Source organism: Mastomys coucha, unplaced genomic scaffold (assembly GCF_008632895.1).
Source record: "Mastomys coucha isolate ucsf_1 unplaced genomic scaffold, UCSF_Mcou_1 pScaffold18, whole genome shotgun sequence".
In the NCBI taxonomy this organism is placed as follows: Eukaryota; Metazoa; Chordata; class Mammalia; order Rodentia; family Muridae; genus Mastomys; species Mastomys coucha.
Genome location: NW_022196900.1, coordinates 94,366,641 through 94,394,155, shown reverse-complemented (window position 1 = coordinate 94,394,155; position 27,515 = coordinate 94,366,641). Strand labels below are relative to the sequence as shown.

The 27,515-nt window shown below is 51.6% G+C and overlaps 1 protein-coding gene across 2 annotated transcripts in view; it reads right to left on the bottom strand.

The window, feature by feature from the left end:
• Positions 1-27,515, bottom strand: part of Ece1 (endothelin converting enzyme 1) — a 100,510-nt gene that overhangs the window by 27,969 nt on the left and 45,026 nt on the right. Inside the window, exons 1-5 of one of the 2 annotated variants that reach the window (XM_031379148.1) lie at positions 23,922-24,068; positions 23,697-23,783; positions 16,190-16,331; positions 10,844-11,056; positions 565-686 (exon numbers count right to left, since the gene is read on the bottom strand). In XM_031379148.1, the coding sequence (XP_031235008.1) occupies positions 565-686; positions 10,844-11,056; positions 16,190-16,331; positions 23,697-23,783; positions 23,922-23,969 (612 nt within the window). In that variant the 5' untranslated portion in view covers positions 23,970-24,068. Of the gene's footprint in view, positions 1-564; positions 687-10,843; positions 11,057-16,189; positions 16,332-23,696; positions 23,784-23,921; positions 24,069-27,515 lie in introns of those variants that run through there. The other variant, XM_031379149.1, reaches the window with a different exon arrangement.

Genomic DNA, 27,515 nt, shown 5'->3' with positions numbered 1-27,515 from the left:
TAAGCCAGCCCCAGTTAAATGTTGTCCTTATAAGAGTTGCCTTGGTCATGGTGTCTGTTCATAGCAGTTAAAACTCTAACTAAAATAGAGACCCTGTCTAGACACACACACACACACACACACACACACACACACAAAACAAAGCAAAAAAGAAACAGACGAATGACTTATTAGTAATCAGCAGGGTCCTTCTCTTGCAGAGAACTATTTCTGACCAACAGTCTAGGGTGCTTCAAGACCAGCACACCCCTCCACATACACACAGGACTGGAAGAGCAATAGAGAAGGATTAGTCAGTACAGTCCCTGTCCCCCATCTAGACACACACGTGCTTCTCTCCAGCAGATGCAGACACACACCTTATACCATCCACACAGACAGATCCACCCGCACAGAGCCATGCACCCACATGCTCAGGCAACTCCAACCCCAACAGCAGACAGACAGACAGGCTCTGAGTCCTAGCCGGGCGTGACGGCCGGAGGTGTGAGGTATGAGGTGAGCTGGAGGGGCTGGCAGGAAGCTCATCAGAGGGAGACGGTGGCCATCCACCGGAACACCTACCTTCTCAATCAGCTCCATCAGGGGCTTGGCCCGAAGCTCCTCGATCCTAGTTTCGTTCATGCACGCACGGTAGTACACTTGGGCTTTTCTCTCTGCCTCACTCGCGCTCGCCGTGGCATTTTCTAGAATGTCAAGAAATAACAGAGTTGTCCCTACAGGGTGACTTCTTCCTGGATCCTCAGCGCTCCCAGATGTACAGAAGAACCACAGTAGACGACTGTCCACAGAGGGGAAGCCACAGCAGACGACTGTCCACAGAGGGGAAGCCACGGCAGACGACTGTCCACGGGGGAGAAGCCATGGCAGGCCACTGTCCACGGGGGAGAAGCCTGGTCCTAGGCCTGTACTCAAGCACCCCTGTGTCCTGGGTTTCTTCTCTCTGCAAGATGACCTCACAGATGCCTCTGGGGTGGCAATGTATGCCGTGCTGCATAGTTTTATTGTCACCTTGACACAAGCTAGAGTCATCTGAGAGGAGGGAGCCTCAGTGGGGAAAATGCCTCCGTACGATCAGGCTGTAGACAAGCCCAGCGAGCATTTTCTTAATTAGTGATCGGTGGAGGAGGAACCAACCCATTGTTCGTGGGGGCATTCCTGAGCTGGTGGTCCTGGGGTCTCTAAGAAAGCAGGCTGAGCAAGCCATGAGGATAAAGCTAGGAAGAAGCACCCCTCCATGGCTTCTGCATCAGCTCCTGCCTCCAGATTCGTGCCCTGCGTTCCTTCAAATACAAAGCTGAGTAAACCCTTTCCTCCCCATCTTGCTTTTGGTCATGGTGTTTCATCACAGCAGTAGGAACCCTAACTAAAACATGTACCCACCCAGCAGGACGGATGGCTTCCCTACCAACCAGCCCCAATCCCTTGCCTGGAAGGTGGGGATGCCTAAGTTTTCAGCTCCCTGATGACCTTGCCTGGTGGAAGGGCAGCCTTGAAAGACTGCATTCATGAGCAATTGACTCCCCGCTTCCTCCTGAGAGGGCTAGACATGTTTGAGACTTACAAAGGGCTCAAAGGGTTCTTTTCCATTTCCCACCCTGGTGGCCTAGGCTAGGGCTGTATCCCACCATCCTGGGTTCGGGCGTTAGAGCTTCCCAGGCACCCAGAGAGATTTCTGCCTCCTTCTCTTGGTCCTCAGCACCTGTGCTACATGCCACCTGCTGAAGGCCACATGCCTGCACATGTGTGACCTGGAAGGTTCCTGATGCACCCAGGGTAGTCACAATACTTTGTGCTGTTCAGACTTCAAGGAGCCTACTGTGCGCTAAAGCGGCTGTCTGAGAAAGTACGCACGCCCATGTGCGTGTGTACACACACACACACACACACACACACACACACACGAGTCCAGCTCTTCAGGGCAGACTCTGTAATACTATGGCCATTTTTCCTCCTTTTACGTTAGTTTCTGACCTTGAAGTCTCTTCCTCTGTCTCCTTCCAGGATCTCCCCAGACTGCTGTCCACAACTCTCTGGTGGGACTCTGTGCTGCCATTCACCAGCAGACATCAGAGGCCCACTCTGTGCCACATACTGTGTAAGAGTTGGGACACCAAAGGCAAGGCTCCTGCTCCACGGGGCTTCTGCACAGGACCCTGTGGGAGTCTGACTCAGTTCCTAGGCCTACTTAGAGGATGTCAGATCTGAAGCTTTATTCCAGGGCTTCCGCACACTGGGCGTGGCCTGGAGGCCAGACACTAGGTTGAGCATGAAGTTTTACAGACATGGGACCTGATTCTTGAGTCCAAAAAGCTCATGATATAGAGGGACAGGATATGCACAGAAAAGCCTGCGGGGTCAAAGAACGTGATGGCCCTGGCTTCAGCGATGGCATCCCTGAGGTGCCACCAAGCTCCGTTTATACCGTGCTGGTCATGCCCAGGGCCCTGGACATGTTAGGCACTGAGTGCTAAGTAGTCTACCATCAAGGCAAAGCCCCAGCTCCAGAGGATGTTCCCGTGAGCTGGGTCTCAGACAGGATGGGGGAGGGGGAAGGACAGCAGAGGACCAAGGGAAGGAACATCAAACAGACAAGTCTTTGGAAGAGAGAGAGCCCTTTGTCACAGGCAGGTGATGCCAAGGGTATGAGACATTTCCTGGGAAGTAAGAGAGTGTGTGTATGTGGGGAGGGGGTGCGTACGTGTGGTTTTTCAAGACAGGGTTTCTCTGTGAGGCCCAGGCTGTCCTGGAACTCTCTCTGTATCTGGGACACGCCTGCCTCTGCCTCTTAAGTGCTGGGATGAAAGGCGTGCGCCACCACCACCTGGTTCATGGGAAGTCTTAATGAGCTGCTGCAGCTATTACCTCCACAGAGTCCCATTCCTCATCCTCACCAGACAAGGCTGCCACTGATCAGAGTCTCAAAGGCACAGAAACAGCCTACAAAAGAGGTAGGCATAGCCAGAGGCTGGTGGGATGGTGGGAAGGGAGAACATACGCGCACACGTGCACACGCACGCGCACATTCCCGGAGACCCTGGGGAAACGCCTGTGAGCCCGGGAGTGAGGGGACGAGGAGTCTTGTAGAGGGAGGGTGGAAACAGAAGAGCCTGAACCTCAGGCTGGAGATGCAAAGCAGGGATGGGAAGGGTGAGTGTCCCACACTCCGGGGCAACGCCTCCTAACAGCTCAGCTCTTAGCAAGGAAAGCAGAACCAGCAGGTGCTGCTGGCCAGGCTAGAAGTTTTCTCTCACCATCCACACCTGGCTCTGGCCATGACCCTGAGAGGCCAGCATCAGAGGTGGAACTCAGTGCTCAAGAATGAGCCTGGCATCTGCTTTCCCTAGCGCCCCAAGGCCACCAAGATAAGAGACCTAGAGACAGGCTTCCCAGGACAGCCTGGCTGTGCTGGTCCCAGTGTGTTCTGAGTTCCAGCTGGAGGCCACCGACTGACTCCCATTTCCCTGGCATCTGGAGCAGCTGTCCTCTCGACCTCACTGTGAGGCCTCCTGACCAAGCTCAGTTCCTGTGGCCATGCTCACGGCTCTCCCACAGCTCCCAGGTTGGCAGCTGCTGGGCTGGGTGTAAGAGATGCAGGGGCAGTAGGGCGACAGCCACCAAGCAGTGACAAGAGCATCTCGGTACACGCTGGGATAGAATGGGAAGAGAAGCTCCAGGTTAACCCGTGAGGATGGCAAGAAGAAGCCCCTGCTCTAGCTTTAGGCTCAGGGGTGAGAGCAATGAGAATCCTGACTGAGCAGGGGCTGTGCCAGGCCTGCCCACCTCACGTTCTGTATCTTAGTCATCTTTGTGTCCCCTGGACCAGGCACACAGTAGGCCCTCAGCCGCATGTGCTACAACAGCAGAGCTGTTTGTGTAGAATAAGGCAGAACATTGTGTCTGGGAGAGGGGAGTGATGAATGAAGGGCTCTAGCGGGCCCAAGAGTGGCAAACAGGGCACCGGCATGGTGTGCCCACCTCCCTTCCCTCGCTAAGCTGTTAGATGACATTCCTAAAGCAAGCCCCCAAGGCCTATTCCCTTATTTGGTCACTGACTCCTTTCTGAAACTAAACACTAAGGTCCAACAATCAAAACTCATTATTTGGCTATGCTGGCTAACCTGCCCAATCAGGACCTACCAGCTTGTCCTAGCACAGACTTCCCCCTTCAAAAGCCTAGTCAAAAAAAAAAAAAAAAAAAAAAAAAAAAAAAAAAAAAAAAAAAAAAAAAGGAAAAAAAGAAAGAAAAAGAGAAAGAAAGAAAGAAAGAAAGAAGAAACAAACAAAACCAAAAACATCTGCTGTTGCTGCTTGCTGTCTGCTTTTGTTCAATCCAGAGGCAGCCCCCCTGCTTACCCCTCCTGGGTAGTAAATAAATCTCCTTTGCACTAAGAACTTGGCATCTGAGTGCGTCCTGTAGAGACTCTGAGGGGCCCCAACCCCTACAATAAGGCCAGTGCCAGGCTGAGATCTATAAGGTTAGTACGGGCGCCATGTGGCAACGGGCGTTCTTATCTCTGTCAAGCTTCTCTCATCATGTGCTACTGTTGCCCTGGTTGGGGCAGAAGCTCCGGGTCAGCCTGAGGCACACCACCCTCCTGCTCCTTCTTCATGCAGGAGCAGCTATGACCTTGCAAGCTCCAGAGGGACCTGAACTGACTGAGTAAGCCATACAGAGCTGGGGAGTTGGCTCAGTAGGTTCAGGGTCCACTATGAAAGCATGAGGCCCTGAGTTCAGATCCCCAGTGCCCCGAAGAGCTGGGGACAGCTGCACACGCTTGTAACCACACGCTGAAGGGCAGAGGTGGGGGCATGGAGGAGGTGGATCTCTAACAGTCATTGGCTACACAATCTAGCTGAACCAATGAACTCCAGGTTCTGTGAGAGATCCTGCTTCAAAAAGAAAGAGAGATCGCAATGGAGGGAAACATCTGACCTTGCCCTCTGGCCTCCAAATGCACACGCGCACACACGCACACATCTATGAATGCGCATACACCTCTGAAACGAACAGGTACACATGCACCTGTGAAATGCAAACGAACACACATGAACACACCCCTGAAATGCACACACCTCTAAAATGTATACACCCACACATGCACACCTCTGAAATGCACATGCACACAATGCATACACCTGTGCACACACACACACACCTGTGAAGCACACACACATGCACACACCTATGAAATGCACAGGCACACAACTATAAAATTCACATGTACACACATGCACACACCTGTGGGAGAACACAAAAGACAGCTGCATGAGAGGTATTTTAAGGGATCAGGTGAACAAAGACAGGTCTTGGGCCAGACTGTGGCAGGGAAGGGGTGAAAGGCACTTGGGCCAGACTGTGGCAGGGAAGGGGTGAAAGGTACTTGGAAAGTGAAGGAAAGAGAGCGGAGCTCCGAGCTTCCTCAGCAGCTGCTGCTGCTGACTGGGATGTAAAAAACGGAGACCTCTCAGACTCTAATGATGTAGAAATCATTTGGCAGCATGGGACCAGACTACAGAGTTTCCAATTGCTAGAACTAGTTCCTTCCTTCCACATTCCAGAAACTTCTGCAGTCACTTCCCCAAAGTTCCAGAGAGGAAAGACAGAACACCGTTTAATCGGCCCTCTTTTTCCTCTGGGAGTTTTTCTTGGATCTCTTTCTCACATCGCTGCTGGTGCGTCAGGAAGCAAACGCCCAGGAGGCCAGGCAAGCAGAGGCTCCCGAGAGATCGGCTGCAGGGAAGCGGGTGCCTGGGAATTCCTCAGGCTCCAGGGCTGCCACCGCATTGTCTGGGCAGAAGCATGCGGGGTCTGGAGTCTCCACCAGGCAAGGCCAGTGTTTGTTTTAGATAAACCACAGGCTGCTCCAGGCTTCAAGAGCTCCATCTAAGAGGGGGGAAGAGGGGCTGATATAGGAGGCGCCTAGCTCTTTAGGACAACACCACTGTCACTTCCTGGTGCCGAGTGCAGGCCAGGGGTCAGGCCTGTATCTCATCATCAGACAACACAGAAAGATGGATGTTGGTGTTACCAGCCAAAGAGAAGGAGAGGGAGCCCAGGAGAAGGAAGGAGCCTGCTGGAATTTGAACCCAGGCCTCCTTAAGCCTCCCTGAGAAAGCGGCTGGCTCTCAGCACATGGGCATGGCCATGTGTGCAACTTGTCATAACATTTTCCCACAAGTGGCTCTTACTTGGATCACACCCAACTTATAGGCAAGTGACTGGGTAACTAGTCCAACCAAAGTCACGTAAAAGTGGCTGAGGCCAGGACAGACAGGCGCTCTGGTCTTTCTGTTTTCTTGTTCCTTCTTGCCAGTCAGTACACTGAAAAACCAGGCCAGAAGACAGTCTACCCACCCTCAACCGCTAAGAGCTCCTGGCCCCGCCTCCCTGCCCGAATCATCAAATCTACCAAAACCATTCTCTGATGGAAGTGGCCCACTGCTGTGGATGCTACGGCACTATAACACGGGGAAGTGTTTCCAAGGCAAACAGAGGGCAGCAAGGGGAGATGGTAAATATTGGGAAGCCATAATCAAATGGAAACGAGAAGACACAGGGTGGTACAATTCATGCCCAGTCACCAACAGAAGCTCATCTCATGAGTTTGGAATGTTCCATGTTCTCAGAGACTGGTAATGAGGGACACAAGAAAGGAAGGGAGATAGCTATTGGCCCCTCCCCACTTCCCCCAGCACACCAACCCATGTACCACCCCCACCCCCAGCTCAGGTTCCGAGGATCGCCCTGGGGGCTTGTGCATGCCGGATGAGCACTCTTCCCCCATCTGTCTCCCCAGCTCTGATAGCTAACTGTTCTTTATGGAATCTGTGATGCTTTGATGGCTTGCTTTTGAGACTGGCTCTCATATAGCCCAGGTTGACCTTGGATTCAATATATACCAAAGGATGGCTTTGAACTCCTGATCTTCCAATCCTGCCTCTGGAATGCTGCAATTATAGGAATTCACCACCATGCCCAGCTTTATGATCTATCTCATAAGATGCTCTAAGTCTGAAGGGTACATGAATGGCAGTGTGGCTCAGGCCACACTGGTAGAAGACATAACAGGGAACGAGGCTTAGTCTAGAAGGACCCGGGTGGTGGTGGTGGTGTGCACTTTTAATCCCAGCACTTGGGAGGGCAGAGGCAGGCAGATCTCCAAGTTCGAGGCTAGCCTGGTCTACAGATGGAATTCCAGGACAGCCAGGGTTACACAGAGAAACCCTGTCTCAAAACAAACAAACAAACAAGAAAGGAAAGAATAGAAGGAGTGAGGAGATGACTCAATGTCATAGAAACGTGAGGACCCAAGTTTGGAACATCAGAGGCGGGCTGTGGCAGCACACACCTGACACCCCAATGCTGGGGAATAGAGACAGGTCCATTCCAGGGGTCACTGCTTAGGCACGCAAGTGCTAACAGAGATCTAGCTTCCACGAGACACGTGCTTCAAAAACATAAGGTAGAGGAACAACTGAGAAACACACTCAGTGTTGACCTCTGGCCCAAACAAGAATGTGCCCGGGGAAGCACACACACATAGGTGACCCGCATGACAGGGAGGGAGATGGTAGTCTGCAAGGATTTGTGGGGTAGGTTGTCTAGTTGGTAAGATAAGAGGAGCTAAGCACAGCCAGAAAGCCCAAAGCAAGCCAAAGCTAAGGGCTGATGGGAAGCTGGCTGCTTCCTGACGGTGTGAGGCCGCATTCTGTTCTCCCCAGGCCTAGGAGGCCCTGCTGTCAGCCCGAGGGAAAGGCAGAGTCTATGTTCCATACAAGTGAGGCCAGCCTCTTCCAGCTAAGAAGCTACAAGGACATGCATGCCACAGTGGCACCTGGTCAGTCCACACTCTGGGAGGTCCCAGGAGAATTCAGCCGTCAAAGGACTGTGTGCCTTGGGCTGGAAATGGAGTTCACATGTAGTGATGCTTGCCTGGGAGTTCTATCCTCAGCGCAGTATAAGCCAGGCATGATAATCCCAGCGTTCAGGAAGCAAAGACGAGAAGGGGTGGAAGATGAAAGGTACCTTTAGCTTCATAAGGAGTTCAAGGCCAGCTTGGGCTAGGGACCCTGAGGAAGGAGGGAAAGAAGGAAAGAAAGGAAGGAGGGAAGGAAGGAAAAAGAGAGGGAGGGAAGGAAGGAAGGTATGGCTTGTTCAAGGCTAAGTTGCTGGACCAGCAAAAATCCTCACCAACACTCCAAATGCCCCTCTTTATCGTCTACCTCCTGGTTCTACCTCCTGAGAACCCACCCCAGGCCACCCTGGAGGTGCTGCGCATCCCTGTGTCCCAGTGCCTGCCAGCTGCTAGCCCTGGCTCCTCCCGAGGTCTGCTGGCTGGTCCTTTGTCTTAGGAAGCTGAAACTGCTGGGCCTTAAGCTCTGGAATGTTTCTTATGTGACTCACTCACCTGCATCAGCCGTTTCCCGGGTTCCCAGGTATCTCTGCTATAGCTGAAGAGTCATTTCTAGATTAGTTCCCAGGACAGAGGCTGGAAAGGTGACCCTAGGACATGCCGTGCCGTGTGTGTGTGTGTGTGTGTGTGTGTGTTGTGGGGGGTCCTGAGCAGTAGGACATGGAGGTGATCTCAGCTTATTTGGGGCCCAGAGCTTGCCTGGCCTACAGAGCTCTGCTAAGCAGCCATTAGGGAAGCAAGCCACAGGCCTCACTCCCAAGCAAGACCTCTTGGGGCCTCTCCAGAGTGGATACACTTAAGAGAGAGCCAGGAACAAGAGAATACACGCTTTGAGACTCCATGGCTTTAGGTCTGAACTCTTGCTTCACCATTTCCTGGGCAGTCTATTTTTGCCTTTGAGTGCCATCCGTACCTAGCATGGACCTCTGTGGATGCATTTTGAGAAACAAATAAAAACCTCAGCATATTCGATACACCAGTACCACCTTCCCTGATAACTGGCCCACGTCATGCCTGAGACATAAGATCGTCTATGACTTTGCCTTCCTCTGAAGCTACCCTGGATCCTTACCTGTAAGATTCCATGTTATAATAGGAGGAGCCAAGGACCTGGGAGGACCCCTCTATCACCCTGCAGCTTGTGAGGGAGGACACCACATGGAATTTACACAAAACCACCAGAAGGGCAGCCATGTTTCTCTGGGAACTGAGTTTCTCTGAACTAAGGCCGGGCCCCATGTTCAGCCCCCAAACCACTGCATGCAGGTCTATACTCACAGTGATCTCCTATGCCAGACGGCGCTGAGAGTTGGTAACTGTGGCATACACAGATCCCTGGACAAGCAGATAGGCTGGTCTATAGGGGGCCTACATGGCTTTAGAACTCTGCAGCGTGGCTCTGATGCCACCAGGTTACCTGCGTCAAGGTCTTGATTGGTTGTTACTACACAGGGCAGATCCCTACCATCACTTTGACCCAGAGGGACAGGGCAGATAGAAAGTCAGAGCCCAGGACTGGAGGGACTCCCTATGAACCTGACAGTTTAGCTTGCCTTAAAAATTAAGGCAAGCAGACTCAACTTGCCTCAGATGGGCGAAGGGGTCCTGCTGAGCAGCTGCTGGGGACTGTGGGGGGAAGGGTGGGTAGGTAACCTAGCAACAGCCATGGTCTGAGGCTGGGTTGGAAAAGAAGCACAAGGTGTCCTTAACCCACTTGCAACTGAAGGACGAGGCTGCCCAAAAAGCAGTTGTTAAAACAGAACCACTTCCGATCTCCCGAGATGACTTGGTCGCTTAGGGAGGGTCTGCCCTCTTTTAAGCCGTGGCTTCTGTGTCACTTACTCCTCCGTGTGAGGAAGAGCTTTAAAAGGCCTGACAAGCTGGATGCGGTGCCTCACACCTTTAACCCCAGTCCTTGGGAACGGAGGCAGGAGAACTGCTTCAAGTTCAAGGGCAGGCTGGACTACACAGGGAGACCTTGTCTCGAAAAACCCAACCAACTTGCCAAGACGGAGTTAAGTATTCATGAATCTAAGTGGCAGCGGTGACCGATGGATTAATAGGTTTTTCACTCTCTGGCCCTTGCCCAGCTTTGGGAGCCCCAGGAGAGGGCAGAGGGCAATAGGAGACGGAGCTGGAAAGGGTTTCATATATCACTGGTAAGAAAATAGCCAGGCATCAGAGGAAGGCAAAATCACAGGTCAGTACATGTGGTCCAGCACATGCTGGGACTCCTGGGAGAGGAGGCACTGGGTGGGCAGGACCTTATATATTAACCAGCACTACAGACTTGAGTCAAAGGGACTTTGAATAGTCTTTTTCACAGCTGATCACCAGCAGCCCAGGTCCTACAGAGTAACAGACTCTCGAGCTTGTTCGTTTGCTTTTTCCTTCTTTCTTTCTTCCTTCTTTCCTTTATTTTTCTTGGTTTTTTGAGACAGGGTTTCTCTGTGTAGCCCTGGCTGTCCTGGAACTCACTGAACTCACTCTGTAGACCCCCGGAACTTAAGCCTAGGCTAACTTTAAGTTAAACTTTTGATCCTCCTGCCTCTATCTCTCGGTACTGGGATGGTGCTGATACCACACCCGGTTTTACTGGAGCTGGGGACCGAACCGGTGGCCTGTGCATGCCAGGCGAGCACTCTACCAACTGAGCTATAACCCCTGACCTCTGTGAGGCCACCACGGATCAACATGTATTGTCTGAGCTGGAGAGTCTGATCTCAGTTCTTTTTACTCTCATCCCGCAAACTCAATGCCAGCCAGGAGCTAAGTGAGCTGGGCCTAGAAAGCCGAGGCTTGACGCTCTGTGCACTCTCTCAGTGACAACCGCCTCACACACACTCTTCAGTGCTGCGAACTGAGACTAAATCTCAGAGCTAACCAGTTCACTCAGGGTCACCCACCCCAACCCCTTTGTCGCTTACCCAGCAGATGCTTGATGATGGCTTGATTGTGTTCCCAGAGGTTGCTGAAGGTCCCCCAGCGGGAGTGGCCATCAGGCACGGGGTTGGCCTTGATCCAGCCACCACAGGCATAGCTGAAGAAGTCCTGGCAGGGGTCTACTGAGGGGTCCATGGAGTTCAGGATGGAGCTGGTCACTGAGACACAGGCCTCGGTCAGACATACCGGAGGTGTTCCTGAGGGTCAAGGACAAGAGGCCCATGAGAGCTGAGCAGTGCAGGCGGCCTGAAGCCCAGGGGCCCAGGGGTCCAGGAACCAAAGCCCCACTTGGCTCTGACTTAGCTGGGTGGCTACTAGATCCCTCATGAGACACAAGCTCAGTTGATTTAGTCTCTTGGCACACGGAACTTCTGTTAGCTGTGTAAACTTCCTTCCGTGGTTTCAAAGAGCTCAGAACTAAGCCGATTTTCTCTTAGCGATCTTTCCTCCATGATGATTTCTGATCCTGATGTCAACAATTAATTTTTCTAGTCTACACGTTTATCTTTCAATAAAATCAACACTGAATGTTTTCTAGGTTCTGTCTGTCTGTCTGTCTGTCTGTCTCTCTCTCTCTCTGTGTGAGAGAGAATTATACAATGTGCATAGGCCATATGCACATGTGTGTTCATATGCCATAAACATACGAACACATGCATACACACACGTGCACACATACATGCACAAACATACACAATTAGGGCAGAGAATATAGATCAGTTAATAGAGCCCCAGATTCAGTCCCCAGTACCACATAAATCCGAGCACTGTGGCATAGGCCTGAAGTCCTCACTTGGGAGGTAGAGGCAGAAGGATCAGAAGTTCAAAATCGTCCTCAAGGGCAAAGAGTTACAGGAAGGTACATGAGACCCTATCTCAAACAGAAACGACCCCCCCAAAAAAACAAAACTATTCTGCTATTGGCATTTGAATGGAAAAAATTCTTTTCCAAGTGCTGGGAATGGAGCCAGGCCCTTGCACATGCCAGTCAAGTGCCCTCCCACTAAGTCACAGCCCACAGAGAGCCTTTCAGTAGCAGGGGTGACAGTGCCACTTACAGGAACACTACATCAGAGCCCCTTAATCAGAGTCACACACCCTGGTTCCCGGCCACCGGGAAGGCCAGAACCTTATGAGGGCAGAAGGAATGTCCATGTGTTTGAAAAGGCTGTTCATGGTTAGATATAACTCCGTATTTGGAGAGGAGAAGGCAAATAATTCCTATTGTTTTTACTCAGTAAACTGCAGGAAGTCAAGGCTGACAAAGTCTTAGCTGGAAATGCCCACAAGACAGACAGTAAGAGGACTTGGGTTTGGAAACAACACAAGGTCGTGGTACGCACCTTCAATCCCAGTACTAGGGAGGCAGAGGCAGGGTCTATATGAGTTTGTAGACTACAGAGTGAGTTCTAGGAAAGCCGAGGCCACACAGAGAGGCACTGTCTTGAAAGCACCCCCCCCCCACAAGAAAAAAAAAAACAAGTAACAAAACCTAAAAAAAAAAAAAACCCAAAACAACAACAACAACAAAACCCCAAAAAAACCCAACCCAACCACACCAGGTATCCATGGCCCATCAGGAGCTTAATGTCTACTTGATTGACTAGTGAGTGGTTTACGGGTCCCCAGCTGACTAACTGATAGTTGTGAGCTCTCGTCTATGTTCCCTGGTCCTTGGAAACCTTCTCAGGCCCACTTGGGTTCCTTCCTGTCTTGGGTATCTTCAGTCCTACCATGGACTATGCTAAGGCACAGCCTTCTCCCTGTCCAGTTTCCTGTGAGAGGATGCACTTGTTTTCACAGGTCCTTTCTCCAGTGTTGTACTTGGCATCCATTACTGTTCAGTGGATGTTTGTGGAATGCATAAATGTCCTACTGAATGACTGAATGAAAGTGTCTTACGACCTGGTCACCTGCTGGAGAGGTAGGTGGCAAACGCCCCTTTGCTCTGGGACACACGTGATCAGCCAAGAAGGCAGGAACCAGCTCAGATCTAACTTATTCATACAACAGTATTTGCCTGTCATCCAAGATGCTTTAAAAAACGTGTATAGTGTGAGTGGGTGCGTGTGTGCATGTGTCGATGTGTGTACTGTGTGCCACACAGTCTACTAGAACTCAGGTCATCAGGCTTAACAGCAAGCACCCTTACTGACTTAGCCATCTATCTGACCCTTAACATGCTTTAAAATGCTTCGCAGAACAGGGATGGGGGGAGGAAAGTCAGTAACCCCAGAAGCCATATAAAGGTCCCTGTGCTGGGGAGGTGGAGACAGGAGGCTCCCTGGGCTTGCTAGTGAGCTGGTGGAGCATAATAGGTGAGTTCCAGGCCAGAGAGAGACACCATCAAAATAGCAGTGGAACTGAATGGCATTGCTAAGGATGGCATCCAAGAGCTGTCCCCTGACCTACACACACACACACACACACACACACACACACACACACACACACACACACACACACGACCCTACACGCACTAAAACAAAACAAAACCTTCCAGCTAGAAAGATGGCTCAGTGGTTAAGAGCACTGACTGTTCTTCCAAAGGACCTGGGCTCAATCCCCAGCATCCACAGGGTGGCTCACAACCATCTGCAACTCTAGATCCTAAATCCCAGTACCCTTTTCCATCCTCTGCAGATACCAAGCATGCTCGAGGTTCATGAACATGCAGGCAAGATACTCATACCGATAAATAAGACAAATAGACTTTTCTTAAAAGTGTTAAAAATAGGGCCGGGCGGTGATGGCGCACGCCTTTAATCCCAGCGCTTGGGAGGCAGAGGCAGGTGGATTTCTGAGTTCGAGGCTGGCCTGGTCTACAGAGTGAGTTCCAGGACAGCCAGGGCTAAACAGGGAAACCCTGTCTCAAAAACCAAAAAAAAAAAAAAAGTGTTAAAGATGAATCAATGAATAACCCTTCCAGGACGGACTTCGTGTGAGTTTTGCTGCTGTCTGGAAAGCGGCTGCAAGCCTCTGGACAGGAAGCCTAAGCAGGGAGGTAGGTCAGAATGTCCTCAAGGGTCCAGACACTGCGGAGAGGTGGGCCTTCCAGAACTGTCCGAGGAGCTGCGTTGCCTGGCCTGGTGTTTACTCAGATGCAGCCAATGTTAGGGCCTGCTGATGCATAATGGGGGTCTCCTGCCAAGACCCAGGCGGCGGCTGCTTTCTCAGGTGGTGTATGGGTCACCTGAACCTTAGCCCAGCTCCACCCTAGGGCAAAAAGGCCATTCTTCTTCCAGGTCTGGGCTTGGAGACAGGGAGAGGAATGGGCCAAAGGCAGACACTGGAATCTGGCCCTACGAGTCCCACTTGGCAGTAACAACTGCTGTTTGAGATCTGGGGATCAAACTCACATTGTCAACTTGGCAGCAAGTACCTTTTCCCACTGAGCTATCCCACGATACATTTTACTTAGGAGTCATCCTTTTGGAGCACTCTTTGAGTCCTGGAGAAGCGTGTTAAGGTTCTTAAGGGGAGTCCCAGAGCAGTCTGTTCTCCATCCCTGAGCCAAGAGCTGGGCAGACAGTTCTGGGTCCACCCTGCCTAGCAGGATGCTCTGAACTGAAATTGCCTCAGGATGGGGGTAGCTGCAGAAAGAGAATTGTGCTTTGTTGATGAAGTGGACATGTGCACATGCTCATATATACACCTCCACAGGCACACACACACACACACACATGCACACACACATGCACACACTGCACTCACAGGCACACAACGACACACATGCTTGGTAGAGAAAGGCTGTTCCAGGTTCCACTGCTCTTTATACACCTTTGCTCACCCGGCCATTTACTCGGCTTCTACACACCCACGGCGTTCAGGAACAATGCTGGACACAGGGTTAAAGACCCAGAAACAAGTACTTAATCAGTAAAGTATGAATTCAGCACCTCTGAGTCAGGCACATGAGGAAAAGAATCTCTATAAACCATTAGTATGTCAGTTAAATAATCAAGCGATTATTTCTTAAGCGCTTCATATATACTTAAAGGAAGCAGCAATCATGAATTGTTTGAATACATGAATGAATAAATGACTAAGTGACCCACAGAGGAAAGGCATATGAATGAAGTCCCAGCCCTCTATTTAGGAACCTAAAATGCCCCCCATCCCATTTCAGGATGGCCGCTCTCAACCAACTTCATAGTGGAGAAGGCCCCATACAGCCATTGTGCTGTGGTAAATGACAGCCGGTGGGTGGGACCACCTCCTTTGGTTTCTCTGATTGGTAAGAAAGCAGACGGTTGCGGGGAGGAGAATAGGAGACCCAAGACCTTGGACTTGGTTTGAACTTGGATCCATTCTCCTCAGATCCATTCTTCTCGTGACCCCAGAACGATAGTGAGGTCAGAGGAACCCATCAGAACAGAGTCAGAGGGGGCCTACAAATGCAGGAAGGTTAGAGGGACCCACCCTGACAGCAGGGCCAGAGGGACCCATCACAGCCATCCAGTCAGAAGGAGTCATTAGGTGACCATCCAGTGTGGAGGAGAGCCATGCATGCGACAGAAACACACAAAGGCTCTAGGACATGAGGTGCAGTCCTTTTGGGGTGCTGACTTTCCATGGACGTGAACCGTGGTTACAAAGAGGCGGGGCCGTTGCTCTGGATTCCTCTAAAACCTGGAGACCTGTGAGCAAATGCAACCTCTGCACTCAATCACCCTGGCTTGCAGCCTGGGGTGAGTCGGTCTCAGTGGCTGCAGCACAGCTCACAGGGCTCCAGGGAGGAAGGAGTAAGTTGCATGTATGAGGTGAGTCCACAGGAAGTGCCCGGTAAACTGAAGCCGTAGCGGCTGTACTCCTGAGACTAGGGAAGACAGGCAGCCACGCCTGCACGGTAAACAGAGCCAAAGCTAACGGGAAAGGCCCTTGGGAGCACCAGATACATAGGTCATTACAGTCATCCCTCAACTGGGCACTTCCGCCAAATTCAGAGTAGAAAAAAAATTAGTCAGTTCTGGAAATTAAATGGCTTCTCTAACTATTTAGCTGCTGAGCCAATCTAACGTAGCCTAGGAAAGCTTTGATCTCTCTAAGTAGTAGTCCAGGCTAGCCTTGAAATCCTCATCCTCCTGCCTCAGCCTACCAGGGTATTGAGATTATAGGCTTCAGCCATTGCACCCAAATGTGTCTTGATTTCAAAACCTTTACATCACTCACTCTACTAACCCATCTGTCTGGACTCTGGGCCCCGAGGCATCTTTCTCTTTGGCTTTGGAGACCAATTCCAGCTTACACAAGAACCCTTGCCCCTTGCACAGAGTGACAGAGCACAAGGAATCATGGTTAGGCCCACCCCGAATCACAGATGCACCTACTTGTCCGGTACTGGATGCCCAGGGCTGCCAAGCAGGCCACCAGCCCCGCCGCCAAAAGCGCCACCAGCACTACCAGCCGCTTCTCCACCGAGGTCCGAGCTGCCCAGCACCTCTGGCCACTCCGGGGGCTGCGGAAGTTCACCTGCAGGGAAGAAGCCAAGAGGGGCCGAGAGACCATGAGACCAGAGCCCCTCTTCCCCAGGAGGAAGGAGCTCCAAGGCAGGCCCAGACCCTGGGGAGGCATCAGGCTGCCCATCGTCTCAGAGGTGGTCCAGTTCCCACAGAATTTGCCCTAATCCAGGAAGGAGCCACCGCCCTGGCCAGTAGCTTCAATTTGCTCCCGGACATCAGAGCTAGCAGCTCAACTCAGGCGGGCTTGTGTTTTCTGTGTTATTTGATACCAGCAGAAGGAAAAAAAAAAACCCTACAGCTTTCTTATTTCTCCAGTAAGGAGCTTAAAAAAAAAATGAACAGGATGTTTGGACTTAAAGGCATTCATAGGGCAGCCAGCTGGGCCCTCCTCAGAGCCCCTGCATCTACAGAACCAGAGACAAGCAAGACAGGACCACAGCTCCTGCCTGCTCTCTGCAAGTGGGGACAACTCAGCCCATTTGGTTGTTCTAATCCTATCAGGGCTGCCTCGCTGCCTCTCTTTTTATGAACGATGAAACAGAGGTTCCTGGTCACTTTTCTCATAGCTGAATGGATAGGACTGAGATAGGAAATAAATTCTAGAGCCCACCAGTGAGTGAGACGTGGGTCTCAGGGGATGGTCAGGGAAGGCGAGAGGAGAAATAGTAGTTCCACACAGGCAGGTCCTCTAAGGGGGGAAGAATGTGCCAGGCCCCTGTAGTCTGGCTAAACAGGAAAGAAAGCACAATGAGGGGAAATGGAGGGTGTGGCAGGCCCTTGGGGGCAGGAGACGAGAGGGGACAGGCTTACACTCAGGACCCTGGGCCCGTGCTTTTCCCACCCAAAGCCAGTACAGGGGTGGGAGCGTGGGAAGCCCCTTCTGCTCCAAGAGGTTCTCCCTGCAAAAGCCAGGAGAGGCACAGGACAGGAAGAGTCTCCAGAAGGTGGGGCTGTTCAGTGACGTCACCCAGTACAAACATCTGGGTACCAACCCAAGTGGGAGAAAATGGGTTCCTTTGCTTTCAATTGCTTACAGCCACGAGGGAAGGCAGATAATGAACAGATGGGCGGGCAGGAAAGGCTTCCTGGAGCAGGTGATGTCTGAATTGGGTGTAGACAGCTAAAAAGGGGATGGGTGCCAGGCATAGCTCTGAGAAAGAACAGGAAATCCATCCAGAGGAATGGAAGAGACGTCACTGCCCTTCAGGGTGGTTGAGGAGGAAGGAGCAAGAAGAGGAACGAAAGGCGTCCTTGAGAGGTCTCCAGCATACTGGGGGACCCAGGGATACCCAACTCGGTCTCGGAGAATCCCCACAAAGATAGATGTACAGAGGGTGCCCCCAGAGCAGGTCAGAGCCCAGAAGGCATCTTACAACTGGCCCATGAGATCTGAAATGGGTTACCCTAGGGAAAGGCCATCCTGGGCTACCTCCTGGGTGCTAAAAGGGAAAGCGGAACACGAGAAGAAAAATTGGGATCTAAAACTGAGAAAAGGATGCTGAGAACTGGAGACATCCTGTGACTGCCCGGGAGGTGTGCACCCCACGGTGGTAGCCAGGTGGGGGGCGCTGCCTGAGGAAATCCCCTGAGCTTTCTTAAACAGGAAAAGGTAGAGGTTCCTAACCAGGGGACTCTCTCACCTGTTCAGAGACAGCCTGGGACATGTGCTCCAGTGGACACACCCTTTGGCCATCAGTTACCTTCTTCAAGTTTACCTCAGATGTTGGCTCACAGAGAGGCCCCAAGGCCTCCAGGCAGGTGCAGCCTTGCCGGGGACAGTGACATCAGTGTCCCTTCATGTGGCTGTCCTTCTGCTCTGGGACTTGTCCCAGCCTATCTCTTCCACCTTGTGCCCTCTCTGGCTGGACGGTTCCAGTTCAGTTAACAGAGCCATGGAGACTCTGGTTGAAGAGGCTTCCTTTCGCCTGAGGGAGCTCTAGGGAGCAGCTGGGACAGACCGTTCAGCTTTGGGGAAAGCAGGGAGATGCCACTCCGCAGGGACACTAAAGTGCTGTGGTGAGGGGTATAGGGGTCAACCAGGTGCAAAGACAAAGGTGGTGAAGGAGGAGGGAGAGACGGCAGATGAGGGAACCCGGAGGGGAACAAACGAGCAGCAGCAACTCATACACGCTTAGCAGCTGACTTTTTTCTTTTTCTTTTCTTTTTTTTTTTTGAACTGGACACCCATCTGTTCTGTTTTGTTGATTGGTAAGAGAAGACCAGGTACTTTGTGAGCTCCAGAGGAGGCACAGCTACTGAGGGCTTTTGGCATAGACGTGACAGAGCACAACGAGGCATCTCTCCAGATTGCACAGGTCGTGTCCATGAGGCCACGTTGCCCCCAGAGAGAAAACAGGCAGGCTGGGACATCCCTGTTCCATGTCAAGCCAAGTGTTGAATCTAAACAGATGGCGTCCACTGTGGATTAATTTAGAATTAAGTCAGAATGGAATTATAAAGGTCTCAGTTCCCAGTAAGAAGTGCAAATGAAATTTGAAAATAGGATCATTCCCCTTCGTCATGTTCCCCATTTGACTTTCGCTGCTGGGCCAAGCGCTTCTGGGTTTCTGGTCAGGCCTTGCCTCTGAGGGCAGAGGGATTAGGAGCAGCTCCTGGGGCAGGCATTACCTCAAAGCTTTGGGCTGGACCAGAGGAAGATGGCAAATCCCAGTACTGTGGTCAGGTCTGGGTGGTATCACTGCCCCTTTTCCCTGAGCCTCGCCCCCAATACCTACGCCCTGGGGAGGATCCTATGAAATGAGGTGACAAGGAAATGTGTGTTTTCATGTTTTCTTTTAGAAATGAGGGCATGCTAACCATAGGAGACCCAGGCTGTGGCCACCGAAGGGCAGTAGGCTTAGTGGCGAGCAGCCCGATCCATCCTGAGGTGATTGGGAAGTGGCTGTTGGCCAAGGTACAGAGCTGATACCCCACGGAGTTAAAGTCACTTTGGACTCTCAGTCTGCTGGCAGGCTTAGGGCAATTTAACATTGTGAGGTGGTGTCAGAAATGGGGGGGAGGGTAGAGAGCAGGGATGAGGAACAGGAAGAAGGATGGAGCAGAAAGGGAGAGACAGAGTGGGAGGAGAAGCGCAGAGGTGTCCAGCCCTGGCATTCCCAGGGTTCGCAAAGCACCGGAACAAAGCCCATTATAAGAGCGGATAAATATTCGGTTACAGAAGTGAGAGCCTGGCTCACCTAGGCTTACAACAAAAACAAGTTCTGCAGGTGAGGAAGGGTGCCTGCCCCAGGGCCCAGGAGAAGAGCCAGCAGCGTAGGGGGTGGAAATCAGGCTAAGCAAAGCAAGCTTTCAGAGTCCAAGGGCCCCCCAGCAACCTGGCTTCATGGGGCAGTAAACAGGGGTTGTCTGCCAAAGCTCTGGCAGAGAGCCCACCCTGACAGCCCAGAGGCCCAGCATCATGAGGGCTCTCTGCTTCAGACTCAGCCTTTCAGAGCAGGCAGAGCGGAACAGCTCAGCCTAGCAGGGGGCCCCTGCCTCCGTGGGGGTGCCATTTTGGGCAAGTTCCTTCCAGTAAAGTTTCCATGAGGTAGACTTCCAGCTGAGACCACTGAGGTGAGCCCTGAGCAGAACTAGGATGTCTTCCAACTGTCCAAGTCTCACCTGCCACATTCCCCTCCCTCTATGCCTGACCTTGAAGGGATGGTGACAACCTTTAAGACGGCTGATCTCAGTCTCAGGAAATGTTTGTACGGAGGAGAGATCAGTCAGAACCCTGAGCCTGTCTCCCAACTCTAAATACTAGGAAGCTGGGGTGAAGTCCCCAGGTGTGAGTGACCATTTCAGATTCTAGAACCCTCTGCCCAAGAGTCTAACACCATAGCTGGTGTACAGAGCTGAAGGTCCCACCCCACAAGGGGAAGTTGTTTGAAAGTCTTAAGAGGGGGGCTGGAGAGATGGCTCAGTGGTTAAGAGCACTGACTGCTCTTCCAAAGGTCCTGAGTTCAATTCCCAGCAACCACGTGGTGGCTCACAACCATCTGTAAAGGGATCTGATGCCCTCTTCTGGTGTCTCTGAAGACAACTTCAGTGTACTCATACACATAAAATAAATAAATCTTTTTAAAAAAAAAGAAAGAAAGAAAGTCTTAAGAGGGTCCGTCCTTCAAGTCGCTCCCCAAAGACAGCACTATGCAGAGGGTGGGAAGGTAAGGGTCTCAGATTTTTATACCTCAGTTTTCCCTGCTGCTTAACTTTTCCCTGGGAAGTAACCAGATGTATTTAGTAGGCAGCTGTGCTCAGGCCTCCCAGGCTAGCTGTATGGATTTTCTCTCAAGCAACTGCAATTGGTGTGCGCTTCTGTCCACTGTGTGTGTATGTCGGTGTCTTTCTCTATGTGTGAGTGTGTGTCTGTCTGTCTCTCTCTCTGTATACAGATAGGGGGGTAGGAAGGAAGGGAGGGTACCAGGCAGCTGGCATTTATAAAGCAGAGCTTTGGAGGGAAAATGCTATTATTATACATGGGGCATCACTGACGTATTAGGCACAGTAAGTGTCTGTGACAGGTAAATCCATTCCCAGAGCACCAGACGGACCTTTGGTTTTTGTTTTTTTAAAATCATTATTGCCTCATGTGAATCTTAGTAGCGGCTCTGAGAGGTGGGCCAACAACAATAATACCTCTTGTAAAGAAGGCTGTATGCGTGAGGTGCTCTTGGTTCTCAAAAGCTCCTGACACACTGACAGGGCTGCATAGCTTTACACCATGTGCTTAGAGGGCTGGGGCACAGAACTCGGCCAACAGTGAGCCCTGGGTTTGGTCCTCAGCACTGCATACAGCAGAGTGTGGAAGTGCTTGCCAGGAACCCCAAGGTGTGGGAGGCAGAAAAAGGATCGGGAGTTCAAGATCATCCTTGGCTACATGGCAAGTTCATGGCTTACCTAAGCTACACGAGACCCTGTCTCAAACAAAACAACAACAATAACAACAATAAATCAAAAATGTAACACAATACAAACATACAGGCCAGGTGTGGTGGTGTGATTGGGAGAAAAATGGGGAGGGGGGATTTCAAGTTGAAGGCTGGGCTGGCTTAGAGAGCTGAGAGTCTGTCTAAAAAAAAAGTGTGCGCATACAAGAGAGAAGCTGGCAGAACTCATGTTAGGGAAGGGGCCTAAGTTAGACACATCCCTCCCAAAATATATATCTACACACAGAGATATATATTTACATGCACATACATATATGTATATACACACACTCAAATATAAAATACTAGAGCTCATTGTTTCTAAGTGGAATTAGTTTATTTATTTATTTATTTTGGTTTTTTGAGATAGGGTTTCTCTGTGTAGCCCTGGCAGTCCTGGAACTCACTCTGTAGACCAGGCTGGCCTTGAACTTAGAAATCCACCTGCCTCTGCCTCCCAAGTGCTGGGGTTAAAGTCGTGTGCCGCCACCGCCCGGCAAATTTGTTTTTTTTAAAGCCCCTTTTTGTGTGTGTGTATGTGTATGTGTGTGTGTTTGTGAGTGTGTGTGTATGTATGTGTGTGTTTTGTCAGAGAACCATATCCAGGGCCTCGAGTGTGCTAGCCAAGTTCCCTTACCAATGAGTTGTATTCCCAATTCCTTAAACCCTTTTTTTACACTCATCCTTTCTTAGTTGGTAAATGAACATGTAAAGCATTTATACTGAACAAAAACCCAAAAGACTTAAAACATTAAACTATGAGAGAACTCTACCTCGTAATATAGACAGGCCTGGTGTACACACCTGCAATCCTGGCACCGGGAGGCAAAGGTAGGAAAGCCTGGAGCTGGACGCTTGGGCTATAGTGGGGAATGGCGGCTATGGGAAAATAGAGGAGAGGAGAGGGGAGGGGAGGGGAAAGAAGGGGGGGGATAGAAGGGGAGGAGAAGGGAGGGGAGGAGTGAGGAGGGGAAAACAGGAGATGGTGGCTCTTAGCTTTTAGCAGAGCAAGCACCAGCTAGCTAGCTTGTATTTACTTTGTGAAAGTCCTGGAGGTAAGACCTGGCAGGGCACCCACAGAACTGCCCCCAGATTCTTATCAACCTTCCTGCACTTTCTTCATGGAAATCAGAAAATGCACTTAGACAGGCAGCTTGCTGTGGGGACACCAAGACTGAATGCGGTTCACCCCACACAACAACAACAGTGCTTCATGCCCGTCTAGTGTCTCAGCCTTGGCTCCTGTGGCATGGCTGCCACGTGGCTACCAGTCCTTAGCTTGTGGGTCACAAAACAGTGACACTGTCACTCCATTTTCCTTACCCTACCTTACAGATGAGGCCTGAAAGAGATTCCTGAGAGAGAGAGGAGCGGGGAGGGAGAGGGAAGGGGACCGGCAGATCTGTGCTCTGGAGGATTTTGCAGGGAGGCAGCAAATCCCAGAGAATGACTCCAGGGTACTTAGAGAAGGCGCTGAGTCCCTGCACTCTTAACCAGAGGAGCCCAAGATTAGAATTCCATCATCCTACACCTGAGCTTGACAGGCGCTGGGCCTGGCACACTGAGCTTCCACTCCTGGGCACGGCCTTGAGATAAATCTTGAGGAAGTTTATCCTTCACAGGGTACCCAAAACTCTTCCCTTTGGCAGAGACAGCAGAGATCCTCTTGGTCCTGGGTCTCTCCGGGAAGGTTTCTCAGGAGCTGGGTCACGTAACTGCCCTGACTGTTCCTATCCAAAACCCAGCTTACCTGCTCATGTCCAAACCTTACCCAAGTTCTGGCTTGGCCAGAAAGCTCTGCTCCAGGCAGAGGAGAGGAGAGAGTCTGGGAACACCCCACCCCACCCACCCACACCCCACACCCCATCAAGCCAGAGACTTGATGTCATGTCAAGCCTCTGGAGATCCCCACAGGGGCAGACCAACCCTAAAGGGAAGGAACCAGGCTTCCGGAGTAAGCTGGCAAAGGACACAGAGAGAGAGAGAGGACAGAAGGCCACCCCCAGCCCAGCCCCCTGTTGACTGAGGTGGTCAGAGAGAAGAGCGAGTCATAGTTAGGACTCTAGGGAGGCCGGCCCCGTCAAGCTGAGGCTGGGGATAGCTTAAGACTGTTGGTACTGGGGGCTGGGTCCCTATAACCCCGGGAGAGTTCGTCCCCGTCACCACTACCACCATCCTAGGCTGTTCAGTGAAAAGTTCAGGGCAGGAGAGTTCACGGCTTCAACTCTGCATCTGAGTTGTGGCCCAGAGCTCGGGATGGATGGAGCTGAAGGTGGGATGGAAACCAGCCTTAGAGCACCGCTGCACAGGAAGGGGTCCTCCTGGGACCCAGAGCTGCTAGGTGCACGTCCCATCTCGCTCCCTCACGGACAGATGCGGGGAGGAGACGCAGACTGCGCATGCCCGAGCCCGGGCACTGCTGAACCAGCGAGGGTCAGAGTTCCTACCTGTAGGCCATTGGGGTACACATCGCCCTCGGAGAGTGAGTCCACCAGATCCTCTTCGTCCAGCGTGGCCCGCTTGTAGGTTGACATCTGCAATGCCAAATGCAGTACGGACTCCCTCAGTGTCTCCATTGCCCAAATGGGGAAGCGGGCCCCGGCGCCCCGCCCCGGCCACCCGAGATCAGCCCACGGATGGATGGCCCTCCCCACGCGCCACGCCCGCCTCACCCCCAGAGCGGCTAGCGCGGCGGCCAGCGGCGGCCACAAGGTCCGCATGCTGCACCCCGCGACGCCCGGTCTGGGTTGGGTCCCCTCGAGCTCCTGTCTCCACGCGCCCGGCTGCTGGGGGCGGTTCCCGCTGGGAGGTGGGCGTGGCCTGCGGGGCACGTGCCTCTCCCAGGCCTTCCGCGAGAGTTGGGGTGGGGTGGACGAGCTGGCCCGGCGAGCCTCTTAGAGGCTTTTTTTTTCCACAATGAGGTCCCCAATGGTAGAGACCAAGAGTCAAGGTCACCAAAGCCTAGCCGAATCAAGACAGATTCCTTCGCCATCAGCTGAGCCATAGGGTCTTCCATTGAGCTAGAAAAGGTTAGTGGGGGAAAGGTAGAGCCAGGAATCTCCCCACTCACACTCCTGCCCCCATCTCGGTTCCTTTTCCCCTCTAATTCGGGAGTTTTATAGCCAGACATCTGAATGAAGTTCACACAATTCTAAGAAAGTCCTCTGACCCGATGAAAACTGCTGAGTGAATCTGGAGGTGGCCCTCCCATACACACCTAGAATCTTTGCTTCACAGGCCAGCCAGATGGCTAAGCCGGTAAAGTGCTTGCAGTTAAGTCTGACCATTTGAGTGGATCCACAGGATGCAAGGAGAGAACCAGTCCCACGGGTTGACCTTTGCCCTCTACACTCACAGACATGCACACACACAAAATAATGATCTAAGCTCCGGCGAAATGGGGAGAGAGCTTGGTGGCACACCTGGGAGACAGAGACATGCAGATCTATGAGTTCAAAGGCACAGAGTGAAATCTTAAAAACAAAGTGGAGGTGGAGTGGGAATCATTGCTTTGGGCTGTGCTGGGAGATGTGGCTCAGTGGTGGCACACTCCCTCAGTTTCATCCCCAAAATAACAAAAGCAAATAAAACCCCATAGCTTAGGTGGGCAGTGGTGGCTGACGCCTTTAATCCCAGCACTTGGGAGGCAGAGGCAGGCAGATTTCTGAGTTCGAGGCCAGCCAGGGCTATACAGAGAAACCCTGTCTCAAAAAACCAAAACAAACAAAAAACAAACAAACAAACAAAAATCCAGTTATGTTAATTGAAACATACTTTAAAAGAACCCAGGTAGGCAAAGTCAGATCTCAGGAGCAGAGAATTTTTTTTAAGTGTCCCCTCCCTTGCCAGGGGCATCTCCTGTGACCGTCATCCAGTGGTCTCTGACAGGGACGATGCACCAGAAATCTCCTCTCCCTCCTCAGGATCCCAAAGGTCTAACCTCGTTTCCCAAAAGGTTCCGGTCACATCTAATAAGTCACTCAAACACTTTCAGCTTTCCAAAGAGACAATTATTTTCTCTTGTAGGCTTTAAAAAAATGTGTGTGTGTGTGTCTGTCTGTCTGTCTATCTAGGTACCACATGCATGCCTGGTGCCGGTGGAGGTTACAATAGGGGATTGGATCCCTTGGAAGTGGAGTTAGGGATGGTTATGAGCCACCATGCGGGTGCAGGGGACTTAACCTTGGTCATCCAGAGGAACAGGCAGTGCTCTAACCACTGAGCCATCCTCTAAAGTACCATTTCTGTTCTGGTCCAACTTGGTTCTCACTGTTGGGCATATGTGCAAGAGAACCAGTGTGGAGGGAGGGGTGAGGTGGCTGTCCAAGACAGGGGGAGGGGCCAGTGAGGAAATCGGCTCCAGGGGATTCTTATGCTTTGTGACTCAGCTGGGCTTGCTGTCAAATCCGACCACTTGAGTTCATCCCCGGGACCCTCCCTCTGACAGCCCACTCGACTACCAGAGTCAACCAGCCATTATAAATGAAAATCTCATCACACGACCCTTGCTTCGAAGCCTCCTGTGTTCCTCAGCCTTTTGCCAGGCTCAGGAGCTGCCCATCTCTGACCCACCAAGGCCCCCGATCTCTCCCCTGGTTTCCTTGTGGACTGCTCTTTCTCCGCCAAGTCCTTTGTAACTCCTGCTCCCTCCTTCCATCCGGAACAGGAACAGCCTTTTCTAATCTTTGCTCCTCCCACTGCCCGCCTCAGACAGATTAAATGCCACCTGCTTAAATGTCCAAGTCACCCCAAGTAGCTCCCCAAATCTCTCACAACGGCCTTTCACGTCCTTATAGTACTTTACTGTCTGCTGTGGTTGGTTTGGTTTGGTTTGGGAGGCAGGGCCTTATCACGTAGCCCAGGCGAGCCTGGAACTCAATCCTCCTGCCTCCACCTCCCAAGGACTGGGATGGCAAGTGTACACCCCCATAGCATTCAGTTAATATTTTAGGTGTTCACTGCTCTGCTCTCTCTCTCTCTCCCTCTCCCCTGAGCTTCTCCTACAGCAGCTGGGCCCTTGTGGGAGACTCCCTAGCACCAAGCATAGAGTAGGTGCTTAACAACAGTTCTTAAGCTGAATAGTGGAGCCAGTAGTGGTGAGGAGTAAATGTGCCTTCAATTCTCGTGAAAAATCGGATATCTAACAAAATGTCTATGGGGAATATCAAAGCACATCCAAGGGACACCAGTCCTGGAGGAAATGAGCTGTGTGTGCAGGGGAGGTCTCTGTCTCTCTGTCTCTGTCTCTGTCTCTCTCTCCCTCCATCCCTCCCTCCCTCCCTCCCCCCTTCTCCCCATCTCTCCAGCACTGAGGTATCTCTTTTAAAAATTTATTGATTTGGGGGCTGTAGCCATGGCTCAATGGTTAGAAGCACTTGCTACTCTTACAGGGGACCCAGGTTCAGTTCTGTAACTTCAGTTCTAGAGGATCAGATGCCCCCTTCTGGCCTCAACAGGTACTGCACACATGTAGTGCACTTGTAGACAACATAAAATGAACATTTAAAAAAGATTTGTTGCTAGCCTGGTGATTGTAGTGGTACATGCCTTTACTCTCAGCACTCAGGAGGCAGAGGCAGGCAGATCTCTGAGTTGAAGGCCAGCCTGGTCTACAGAGTGAGTTCCAGGACAGCCAAGGCTACACAGAGAAACCCTGTCTCGAAAAAAGTTTTGGTTTTTTTTTTGGGGGGGAGATTTGTTCATTCTTATATATGTTTTTCCTCCCTCCCTCTGTCCCTCCCTCCCTCCTTCTCTCCCTCTCCCTCTCCCTCTCCCTCTCCCTCTCTCTCTTTCTCTTTGGTTTTTTGAGACAGGGTTTTCTGTATAGTCCTAGCTGTCCTGGAACTCATTCTGTAGACCAGGCTGGCCTTGAACTCAGAAATCCGCCTGCTTCTGCCTCCCAAGTGCTGAGATTAAAGGCATGTGCTACCACTGCCCGGCTATGTTTTTCTTATATACATGCATGTATACCATATGAATAACTGGTGCCCATGGGAGCCAGAAGAGGGCATTGGATTCTCCGGAACTAGAATTACAGACAAGTGTGTGCTGGGGGCTGATCCTGGATCTTCCACAAGAGCAGCCAGTACTCTTAACCACTGGGCCATCTCTCCAGCTCCTCCTCTGGAGGTGGGGGATAGGGGGGCGTTGCTAACCAAAATCTTGAATCTTAAGGCTCTCTCCCCACTGGGCGGAGGAGTTCCTATTACATCACTCCAGGGGAGAAGAGTTTTCTTTTCTTTTCTTTTTCTTCTCCCCCCCCCCCC